At 43.9% G+C, this 12,427-nt stretch overlaps 1 protein-coding gene across 1 annotated transcript; it reads right to left on the bottom strand.

Moving 5' to 3' along the window:
* Positions 1–62: 62 nt before the first annotated feature.
* nus1 (NUS1 dehydrodolichyl diphosphate synthase subunit) lies at positions 63–12,114 on the bottom strand. The gene is made up of 5 exons (XM_061244008.1): positions 11,572–12,114; positions 9,622–9,753; positions 7,319–7,471; positions 5,962–6,061; positions 63–4,367 (listed from the first exon to the last, which is right to left on the bottom strand). The coding sequence occupies exons 1-5, from the start codon at positions 11,933–11,935 to the stop codon at positions 4,277–4,279; spliced, it is 840 nt and encodes a 279-aa protein (XP_061099992.1). The 5' UTR covers positions 11,936–12,114; the 3' UTR covers positions 63–4,276.
* Positions 12,115–12,427: the final 313 nt, after the last annotated feature.

Raw genomic sequence — 12,427 nt, 5'->3', positions numbered from 1 at the left:
CCACACATAGCTTTCTTTTTTAATGACCTTGAAGGTGTTACAAAGAGACAGGGAGACAGGAGTTTTAGCTATTTCTTTCCCCATTTTAATCAGCATGTTCATTTAAAATAGGTACACAGGTATTCGTATAGAGTCGACTCTTCAATTTAGTTTAAAAACCCTTCTACACATTATTTACAGTTGGACACAAATGAACATCAGGTTTGCCAGGGTTTGCAGGGTCAGCACTAGACAAAAAGAGACACATTCACAACGCGACGTCCCCATTCTGACATTGGTTTTGGCACCGCTGACTAGATTGAAGCGAACGAGAGCTACGCGGCTATCTCCCACAACGCCGAGACTCGAATCAAGGGCAGACATTCCCAGTGAAGAGAGAGCATCTCACAATAGAACATCTTCATTATCTATTACAGGGATACTCACATTGGGCCCTCGAGGCCAGCCGTATTAAAAATATATTTTTCCTACCAGATAGTTAAACGATCGATTAATGCCACTGATTTGCTAGCGATTCCGCTCCCCTCGTGTCTCTGGTTTAAATCAGTCCTGCTTAGAGGGCAAAAATGAGAACCAGCAGTACTGCCGGCCTCGAGCGCGAGATTTGAGCATGCCCCATCTATTATCTTCGTTGCGTAATGTGCTTGCATCCTTTATTTACAATTTATGTACCAGCTTGTAGCTAAATTGTGAGGGCTGAGTGGTGGCTGGGTTCTTAACTCCTGTGAAGAGCAGAAAGGTCTCAGTGCTTCATGCGATAACAACAGTGTAACAAAAGTGTAAATGGAATAATGCGGTACACTCTAAATCTGCAGCTATGAAGAAAAATGAATAAATAAAAGAAATCATGGTCTTTTAAAATGAATCAAATAAAAAAAGGGAACGATTATTCAGTCTGTAATACACATCTGATGCCAAGGACATTTCCCAGCATGTATTTGAGGGCTTCACTTATTTGGCATCTTCTTGTTTTTTTTTTTTCCACCTAAACCAAGCCAAGAGTGAAAAACATGTCCTCAATCACAAAGCGGTTTTGTGTCTTTAAAAAAAAATTTTTTGCACCTATTAAATATCTCGTTTTCTTCTTATTTTTAGATCTGATGACAGCATTTTACCTCGGAAATGTGTGAAGTCAGCTACAGCCGGTCATCTGAACGTCTGCAGAACCCAGCTGTAGCAAACAGATCACGCATATGAGGCAATGCCTCGAAATAGAAACTCTTCCAACATTATGTCATTAGAGAAATGTGACTGAAGTCTCATTCAGCAAAAAACAAAAAATCCCCAGGCTGCATTTTCCTCATGAAAAGCCGAAATGTCATCATCTTCTAAAATGGCTGTGCGTGCGTGTGTGCGTGCGTGTATGAGTTTGGGGAGATGGGGATCCGTTTGGTCTAACCTGAGCTCATGGTAATGCAGAATAATCTTCTAAAGTCGTAACCACGGCTGTCAGAGTTTAAATGCCACATTCATTCAAAATCAGACAAAATGCTCAGTGCTAATAAATTTTCTAAGGAGCTTAGAGCTGACAAAATCCTTGCAGATCAAAAGTTCTTTATGAAATGGAAACAGCTTACTGAGATTTTACACAAATCTTTCCTGCTAGAAGATTCAAGGGACCTCTTCACTGGAAATACGTACCAACATCAGAGATTTTAGGGTCTCATGCAGTACTGACCTTGAATTACAATTAATAACATGAATCTATAGGAAGTTTAATCACAACTATCCTGCCACAATTTGAACTATTGATCAGGTATATCTGGGGTCTGCAGTAACACATCAATATGCTTAATTGAATAAGACTTTGGCTCAGTTTCGCTTGGTTACCAAATGATGACACTCATCTGTGGTATCTATGAAAAGCAGCGTTATTACAGGTTGTGGTTGGACTGATTATATTACAGCATTAAAAGCAGTTATATTACAGGATGCACAACTCAAACAAACTGTAAAGCAGCTTCTGTCCATGGTAGTGTAGCAGTCAGGAGAGCTGTGTGTGTAAAATCATTCAAGCCCACACTGCATAAAAGGACCTCCTAACAGCATTTCTTAACAACACCAACAGTCATAATCCACAAATATCAATTTATCATTACTTTTGCATAATTTGTCATGTTAAATCCAGAAATACACTACATGGGGAATATTGCAGCCTTTTAACAGAACTGGAGTTTTGATCAGCAGAGAGCTGAATACTTAAACGCATGTATGAAATTTTCGGTCGTAAACTGTTCAAACTAGCAGGACTGTGTGTGGGGGAAAACGTCTTAACAGATGAACGCTTTCAATTCGAGTCAAATTAAACTATTTGCGGCACAGTCGTTCGGGCAATTTGCAGATGGTGGTTCAGCCGTACTTGGACAGTTGCGCAACGGGGAAACGTTCTCATCGCCGTCGATAAATAAATTGCCGGTGAATAGGAACGGCACTCCCATGGAGCCTCTGGTAGAAAATGCAGGACGGAGAAACGACCCACCTGCAGATCTGAGCCAATTACAGTGCATTACCGCTCCTTTTCCGATGGCTAAGGAGCATCAAGCCCGTGCTGTAGGAGGTCCGTTCAACGCTTTAAATAACTCCAAACTCTGCTGTCCTTTCACGTGGTATGATACATTTCTTAGCCATTAAAAAAAGCTAACTTTTCCAGGAGCTTCCGATTTCAAGTACTAAAAAGACACAATAAAACGTACACATTTATTGCCAAGCCAGGATTAAGTGCTATGGTGCCATAGATGTGACCACTGATAAAACTGCAAAATAGATGGGCATTCAGAGCACAACACAAAGCAAACTTCTGCTGACATCCCCAATTTTATGGCAATGCAAAATACTGTATACAGTCAATTCCCCTCACCGTAGGCACAGAAATACAAACAACAATGTTCACATGAAAAAGACCATAAACGAGTTCCATCTAAACTCAATTAGCAGTTTTTGGCCAGTAGAGGCACCAGTAACATTTATTGGATGTTCGCACTGATTACCGTCGACAGGGAGCGGGAGGAGCGAAGCTCGTAAAGATAACATCCTGACTCATATTAACCAGCGTCTACACTGGAAATTAGCAGCCGAAATTAGAGCCTTGAAACTGAGATATAGCGAACAATGGAAATATCATGCAGTTTGAGTGCAATATTTTTTTGGTAATCAAATACAAATATAATTCAACCCAATTTTAAGCGTATGTTAAATGAAAATCTGATGGAAATTATCTTAAACCATTTGGAAATGTAATGTCCCTCTCCTATAAGCTGTAAAAAGACAAATTCCGGAGTTGACATCTGTTAATATTAAGCTCTTTTGCCTGTGCAAATTCCTTCAGCGTTTCTAATAATTTCAAACGGGCGTAGTGGAAAATGTCATGGACGGAACCATTTTGATGCCTTCTAGATTAGAGTCCCAGGATTTAGTGGAGATTGGTGCAGCTCGCTGGCTGGGGAGATGCGCATGCACACAGAGACAGACACACATAAGGACACAGTATTACTCTCACTCTGAATGACTGCACAACCTTGCGATTTCACAGTGCATCCTATGCATGCAGAATACCCCCAGCCAACACAAAATGTTCTCACAGCATTACTGGAATGTTTGGTGAAGGTTATAACATTGCCACTACATGGCAGCAACATGGTGAGAATGTTTTGGGTAAGCTGGGCAGATCAGAACAGATCAGCTCACATCCACTTCCACACAAAAACATTGATGTGTATGCTAGAAATATCCACATTCAGAATCGACTCACAGGCCACTGAGAATTATCTAAATAGATGCTCTACACAGCGCTTACTTGATCCGTCTTGACAGACAGACACGGACAGATGTGTTATTTTAATGTGACAGATAAGTGTCATTCTCCGACAAACCGTTATGTTCAGAGACTTTTTTTTAGTTTTTTTTTTTTTTTTTTTTAAATAGGATTTTGATCTTTTGAATACCATTTTGCTTAAATTACAGACAGACACAAAAACGTGTTAAGGGCATACAGCAGATCCCATAAAGTCATTTCAGGTACGTTCAAGCTGCTGCTTTCTAAACAGGCAGGGGCCTGGTCACCTAAGTCTCTCAACCTTCAGCAGGTGGGCGTCCTCGTTGGCAGTTACCTGGGCTCTGACAGGGTGGGAGGTTGGGGTGGGGGGGCGGAGACGTCACTTGCGTTCTTTTTGAGGAGCTGAAATTAAACACAGGTTGGGGTAGGGCCGAGGGATGTTTTGGGGACCGGGGGGCGGCAGCAGGCGCTTGTTCTTGGTTGCTTGTAAACATAGAGAGGCTCTCACTTCCCCTGCCTCTGTTCGCAGGAAGAGTAGCGCTGGAGGGCGCTGAAAAAGTCCTCGTAGGAGACGTCCGTGTGAGAAGGCAAGGAGCTGAAGGGAAAGAGAGAAGACAGGGGGGTCGTCAGCGTGGGGGGGGGGGGGGGGGGGGAAGGTTCGTCGGTTTAAAATGCCGCACAACGCAGTGTTCCCACCACTGCTGCACGGGCACCTCACCCCGCCTGCCCTCTCTGTGACCCTGGAGTGAATTCATCCGCTTCCCTGGCTATAAGAGATAAAGGATGCAACCTGGAAACGGCCTACGTGCGACTAGCTGGACACTGCCCTCTAGTGGTCATATGAGGAACGAGTTTCAATAATGTCAACAACTGAATAATTTATATACCGACCACTCGGCGCGTGCACATTTCAACTGTTTTTTGGCTGCAGTTTTTTCTTTCCGAATTTGAAATGCCCAAAAGCCAATGTGTGGGCCAATCGTGTATTTCGGAATAGGACTGTGGGGAGCTGATCACTACACTGTTCTCAGCTCTTACACATCTCTTCCATTTAAGGACCGGGGGGTGATTGGGTAATCGCACAGAAACAGGGGTCACCAGGCCTGGAGAGCCAGTGTAGCTACTCTGGTGTCTGTGGTAACCAATTATTCTCACTAAACAGCCGTAACCATAAATGCTGGTTCAGACATGCGCCATCATTTGGAGCCATAGACATTCTACACAGATGAACTGAGATGATACACGCACAGGTGCACGTGTACACGCATGCACGCACACACTCACACGCCATTCAGGGCAGGTGGCAGAGCAGAAGGAGAAAGGACTCATTGTCATTCTGTCCCAGTCTCTCCCCGAAGCAGGTGAACTACAGATAAGACTGTCAGATAGACATATGGGCATATAAATGTGGATGACTGATCACATGCATATGTATCGCCCATGGACACACACGCACACATACGCGCGGACACGCACGCATTCCCACATTCCCTGCCGCCAAGCTCCAGTGGCAGACCTCCTTCCCCAAGCTAGCTGGAGGCTACACTGACCGTGGGGAATTCCCCCATGTTTAACGGATGTTACAGAGCCATCTGATTCAAAGAACGGACTGTCAGTGCAGCTGTTTTCCATGATATTAAACAATGGTGCCCTGCACAGGACAATATACACTGTGTCTTTTGCCTTTTGGCTGCTGCATGAAGCAGTGAAGACACAGCCTCACTGCCTAAAGCGGCCATCTTCACTCCCCGTCCTGGAGAGCTGCAGACCCTGCTGGTTCTTGTTGCTATTTGGCACTTCATTGATCAATTAAAGCAGTCGATTACACAGTTAACTGCCCTCACCTGGTTTTCTGGGTCTGAAATGGTTGCTGATATTAATGTGAAAACAGCAGAACCTGCCGCTCTCCAGGGCCAGGAATGAAGATCAAGTGTGTTTGTGTTTATCCTCAGGTAGGTCAGTGCCCTTGTGCTTTTGAGCCCAGCTCTAGAGCAGCATTACTTGTGTGGCCTCTTAAATGCATGTGAGAAATGCAAGCAGCGCAAGCGGCTGACTGAAATAAATAAAGCAATAACGCGTTGGAGCAAAGCCGATCCTGCAATAGTGCATGCCTGCGTTTGGGGATGCAGCTTCGTTTAAATAGGGAATTCTGGGAAAGCGGGGGGGGGGGGGTGAGGAGGTGGACTCACATGAACTCAGACAGCCGAATATGCCACGGGAGAAAACCCAAGGTGCTCTCCACTGGACCAAACTTCAGCACAAGGTCTGGGTCCGGTATGTGTACCGAGTCTGTATGAACACAGCATCAAAAACCACAATTCCCACAATGCATTGTAACATGATTTCAGCCATAAATATTGCACTTTTATAAACTGCACAAACTGTACATTTATTCAGTGAAAAGTGAAAGCTGTGAAGTAAACTACATATTACTACTTTTTCTCCCTGAAAACATCCTTTTGATTGCAGGCTCCTATGCATCCATTTTTAAATGAAATTTTAAATCTGCAAGATCAGAAGCTTCTCTATCTCAGTTCAGCGGCATCTGGGCATATCACCGAGAAAGCAAGAAAACAAACTAGACACTTTCCCTCATTACCGGTGAAGACGCCGCCAGAAAAAATCTGCGTTTATACACCTGTACATAAAAAGACATTTTCCTGCAAGAAGCACGGATAATTCCACTGCCATCTCCAATATTACCTCGCCGTACCCTTGAAGGAGAAATCTGCTGATCTGAACGGCAGGGGAGATGTTATATTCAGATTAGTGCTCTGCAAATGCATCGATTTGATTTACGGGGCCTTCTAAATATTTGATCTGAAGCCTGGGACTTTAATGCGCATTACGGGGTGATTAATTCTGGTGCAGGCTGGGGTGGACCCAAGACTCCTGACAAGAGTTTAGTGGTTCTCGAGCGATCTGGCACAGAACTGACTTCAGTTCTCATTACCTGAGACTTTTAATCACACACCACTGCCTTAAAGTCTTTTAAGAAAGTTTCAGTGTGACCTTAAAAGCAGGCTTTATCTAGCACTTCACATAAAAAATAAAAAATAAAAGATATAGAAAGAAGCCATTTTATTGCACTGCTCTCTCTCTCCAACATGCAGCGTGAGAGTCATAACTGTGGTCAGAATAACACAATTGGAAAAAAAACATTTTTAACGATGCTAAATGCTATTGTTTACTGTGCACATTAAACTGAATATGAAACGGTCGTTTGGAATTACTACACAAGCAACATAATGGTATGTTCCCCAATACGAGACATACTGAAAAACAGTAGTGTAGCGTAGTGGTTAAGGTAAATGACTGGGACACGCAAAGTCGGTGGTTCAAATCCCGGTGTAGCCACAATAAGATCCACACAGCCGTTGGGCCCTTGAGCAAGGCCCTTAACCCTGCATTGCTCCAGGGGAGGATTGTCTCCTGCTTAGTCTAATCAACTGTACGTCGCTCTGGATAAGAGCGTCTGTCAAATGCCAGTAATGTAATGTAATAACAGACAGAGATGATGAATATCAGGAGGCTGGGGAGGCTTACCCCTGAGTAAGGAGTCCAGCATGTGGACGTCTATGTCTTTGGCCCTCCTCTCCTTCTGCTCCACGGCTTTGCAGAGCTCCTGGGCGGCCCTCACGATGCTGGGCCTCCCGTCGTCGGGAGACAAGGCCTTCACCACCGGCTGGCACGACAGCACTGACAGGAGGGGACAATAACACAGCTCTGTCAACCACTGCCTGTGCCCTCTGGTCATCATCATCTGCACCAGAGAGGGTCTCCAGAAAATTTTAATTAAAAAATGCTCCAACTCCAGCAACTGACAAGAGACACAGAATGGCGAACAACAATGAGATACTGGCACAATATTTGCTGGGCTCCTTGGATGTGTGTGCCAATGATAAAAACCACCGGAGATACGGAATTGAAAACATCCGCAGGGCAACCGATTGTTTATGCTTAATGACAGACAGGAGACCGCCATGGCTTCGTGCTCATTGTTCGTCCATACGCCCCGGAGTGTGCGAGCTGTTCGAAACATTCATTCGCTCAAGGCGCTAGTCAGAGGCCTTCAAATGCCGACGACTTGTAAGAACGCGCGGCGCTCCTTAATTAACCCGCGTGGACTGCCTTCACAGGGTCGAAAAAACTAAGCATGGCTGGTCATGTGACATAGCATATGCACAACCGGAGAAACGGATGTGAAACACCTTGAAAAGGACCAACAATACTGGTATTTGGCTGTATAGTGCTGTTGACTCTCAGTATTTTTTAAATTAACATATTTTTCTTTTCGCTGTTTGTAAGCAATTACCATTTTACTAGCAACCAAAATTTCAGAGTGGGCCGCTAACGCCGATCAACATGTGTAATTTCCATGCATTACATTCTCAAGCAGATGATGTAACCACATTGCTTTGACACAAAGTGAGGATCAGACAACCCTGTTCCCTCCAACAGACTCCTCCACACAGATCCCTGAAAATTCCCAGGCCAGTCCGACCGATATACTCCCTCTAGGCGTCTCCGCCCAGTGAGATATGGACGGTTTTGGCTCTAGGGGAAGACTCCCAGGGAGTTTGTGCAAGACGTCTGAACTACCTCAACAGGTTCCTCTTGCTCATGAACGTCAGGCTCCAGCAAGCCTGTGAGGAGCCTAACATGTGCTGTCAGTCTTTAACATGAACAAACACACTGGCGGACTCTACACTGTAACCGACCACAGTAACCGACGACAGTCCATTCGAATTAGCCAGTGTTCAATAGCCTGTTGCCTAGTGGCTAAGGTACCCGGAAGGTTGGTGGTTCAAGTCCCGGTGTAGCCACAATAAGATCTGCACAGCTGTTTGGCCCTTGAGCAAGGCACTTAACCCCACATTACTCCAAGGGGGACCATCCTCTGCTTAGTCTAAACAACAGTAAATCGCTTTGGATAAAAGCGTCAACTAAATAACTGTAAACTAATGTAATAACAGTTGATGGCTCCCTCCAACTGGTAAACATGAAATCTCTTGACCACCAGTATGCCAAGAGCTTCACAACCGATAAACAAGCTTCACAACTGATAGGAGAAGCAGCCTCGAAGCGCTAGTCTTCAAATCCCTGTTCAAAAGCCTCATTCCTATGACCTCCAACCTTTCGGTAACCACCTAAGCCCCCTGACTAGAGCGATGTTGTGAATTCAGTCTATCCTGTAAACTGTTCCACACTGGAGCGGCCAACCCCATTCATAACACAAAAAAGCTGAAGGCCAATCGTGAGCATGATTAAGGAGTTAGCTGGATAATTGCTCAACCTGATAACCCTCATAAACATGGAACATGGACTAAAGTTATAATAAAACATATTTTTAAAAGCCACACCAGGTTTTACTCAAGCGAACGATGTAATCCTGCTTTGTGGAATACCCGCAAAAACTAGATCAGTAGAGTAGCAGCACTTTCAGGGCAGGGTCGCATTTTCAAACAGTAGAGAAGCTACTTTAAACCTCCCCCAACTGGAGACTTTATTTACTTCAACCTGCCTCTGGAGACACTGGCCACTGGAGCTCACATACGTACACTTGGCAGAAAGCCCCACAAGCAGGGAGTACAACCTAATGTCAAGTACAGGGATGGAAATCCCACTCCCAATGTGAAGTAGCCTGAGCCCTGCCAGGTTTTACTAGAAACAGGTTAGTATAGCCACCTGTGGGTGGTTTCCACTCTATAATGGTTCTTGTAATAGTTTGAATGGCTCAACCTGCAACGCACTCCGAGTTATATCCCCAGGTACTGCTATCTCACAAAAGCAACAACATTTACCATGCAGGTAATGTTACTTTCACAGAGGGTAATGTCTCCACCCACCTTGATGGTCTTGTTTCTCATTTCTGTTGTTCAAAAACTCAACGGGGTGCTTGGTGCTGTCAAGACCCAGAAGATCCTGTTGCTGCTTGAGGATTTCGTCCATCAATCTGGAGTTGTTTCTTCTGAAGATACCTTGGCAAAACACAGACGTTCTGGACTGTAATTCACGTCAGGAGTGCAAACGACAGACTTTAAAAGAGCCAGGAATAAAGGCAGACATCAAGCAGGTAGGGATCGAACAGCCCTGGAGTTCCACTGAGGAGAGTTTGCATTTCATCACAAATTTGAATACATTTGAATATATCTGAATAAAATCTCTTGAACTCTGACAGACAGCAAGTTTCTTTAAGGATTTATTCCATCCCCAGCCAATGACTCCTCCACCTCAAGAACATTTTAAATGCATATTTCATATTAGTTATGTTTATATACATACATGTTGCATAAATTAAGATTTTTTTGTTAATTTGGCCGACTTGCCCAGAGTGAAGTACAACGTCATTTGATCACCTGATGCACTTGCATCTTTCTGTAAAAAGTTATATATTTTTTAAAGTATAATTGCCCACACCAGACATGAGTCATCCCCCAAATTTGGAACTGAAGTTTAATTTAAATACGTGTCCCGAGTGAATAATTCACACATGCACTGCTGTGACTGTCTATGTGTCAGACCCAGCTCTCCATAAGCACTCACACCCTTTTTCAGCAGTGATTTTCTGGTCTTTGAAGATGTTGCAATGCTACTTTAAAAAGTAGCAAAGACTGTACCAATGTAGTTAACATGGTATGGAGAACACAGATTTCATTAAAAGCACGCAGTCCGTTGAGCTCATTTCCTCATAAGATTGGGAAATTCTCCACAAAGGTTACCAACTACCAACTTTTCAACAGAAATTATACTCAGTCTCAGAGTACAGTTTTACACAAAACCCTAAGAAATAAGTTTAACAATTGAATTTAGTATTTTTTTGTAGAGGAAACAGTTTTACATATGCTTTCAGGCATATTTTACACAACAGTCCAACAGCAGAACAGTATGAAATCTCTGAAGGACAGAAAATACACTTAGGATTGGATGGATGGAAAACCTATTGGAACACCGGGGACTCATTGTCTCAACATGAGAGGTATAGTGGGATTGTATAACAGAAACGGATACGCCATCGTATGCTTACTGACACGAAATTCAAAGGCATTTGACTAGGAAGACTTAGCGGGAAGCAACTCTATTCCTGGAGTGTCCTAACCCTAAAGATGTATTACATTTGTGAAAGGCGAAAGGCTGAGGACACGGTCACCTGCGTTCATAATCCCAATTACTGATCCAATTATGCATTGTACAGACGGGAAGACCCCCGCAGCACCGATACAATAACACCACCTTGTTCGTACCCATATATCACAGCGGATAGTAAGGTGGATCTGGTAGGACAGGCTGAATTATTAGCTATAAAATTAACTATGGGGCGGGAGTGACAAGTTTCACTGGTTGCTGATATCAGACAAAATAGTCATGTTCAAGAGTTAATTACCATAGCTTGTGTGATACATAATTTCGAAGATTAGCAATTTGCTAAAAACCACGATCAGACCGTGAAATATATGGGGATTTATATGGTAAAAATAAACCAGTGGCTAGGAAATAATACTGTAGTAGATATGCTAACTGGTAGCCCCCAAACAAACATAACTCTTAACCTGTGATGCCGATGAAAGTGAGCGTTATACTGTAGCTAACTAATCACTCAACGTCTTGGTGTTATTTATCGAATTAGGGGTACCGCTCTAGCTATAGCTCACATGACTGCATGTTGCAAATTAATACGCATCAGACAGCACTTCCTCCTGCTCAGTTTCAACTTCCACAGTAGTATGCTACAACTGTCTTAATATATGGATCGCATGCAGGTCAAATAGATATCGCCTAAACGCAGTGATCGCGCTTACCTTGATTATCGTAAACACTAACATAAGAGATTCCCACGGCCATGCACCAGACGACCAGGTTGGCGATGTCCGTGTAGTGCAGTTCCTCCTCCACTATCAGCAAGCCGACATGCAGCGGCAATTTCTCTAGAGATTTCCCGTCTGCTCCCCACCGTACTCGGCGGAGACCCCGCTTGCCCGCAGACGTGCCTAGTTTTTTGTGGTTCTGAAAACCAAGCGCCAGTGGCACCAGCAGAGCCGCCACAGCCCGCTTCCAGAGACGCCAGTTCCACAGGCGGATTCGGAACCAGGAGATGAGCACTCGTTGTAGATGCAGGAGGGCATGCAAAATCCGCCAAACGAACTCGTACACCAGTGCCATCATACAGTCTTCCTTAAATCAAAAAACTCTTATATATCACGAATTCGCACAATGCCGCATTCCAATTTTTAAAGAGACGGGCGCTAGCAGCTAAATATACTCGAGGATAAGCCATTCAATTCACTGCCAACACCTCAGTTTGCCGGCTGCCATTTTTCGTCCTTCTTACCTTTAAACTTTGAACTAACATGATTACATGGAGCTCGGTGATAGGTTGTACTGCCCAAGTGCGTAGAGGGGGCAGAGCTAGCAGGAAAATACAGTTCAGAATTGTCGCCATCTGGAGGACAGCCCGTGTTAGTGTAGAAATTGAAGACAATATTAACCAATTCAGAACAGGGATGTTATGACATTACTCCTTGCCGTGGATGAAATTATACAAACTCCCTACTCCGTAGTTGTGACGGGGAACAAAGGAACTCATCAAAGGATGAAGAGTTTTAAAAATCAATGATAGTCAGAAGAAATAATGAACAACAAATCATTTAATGTTAG

This window comes from Conger conger, chromosome 5, assembly GCF_963514075.1.
Source record: "Conger conger chromosome 5, fConCon1.1, whole genome shotgun sequence".
NCBI classification, from domain to species: domain Eukaryota; kingdom Metazoa; phylum Chordata; class Actinopteri; order Anguilliformes; family Congridae; genus Conger; species Conger conger.
Note: the sequence above shows the minus strand (reverse complement) of the source record. Positions and strands in the feature narration are given on the sequence as shown.

Coding starts and splice junctions, on each gene's coding strand:
- nus1 (XM_061244008.1), bottom strand. CDS start 11,935: ATGATGGCACTGGTGTACGAGTTCGTTTGGCGGATTTTGCATGCCCTC. Junction 9,754..11,571: donor TAGTGTTTACGATAATCAAG/GTAAGCGCGATC, acceptor TGTTTTGCCAAG/GTATCTTCAGAAGAAACAAC. Junction 7,472..9,621: donor TGAGAAACAAGACCATCAAG/GTGGGTGGAGAC, acceptor CCCTCCTGTCAG/TGCTGTCGTGCCAGCCGGTG.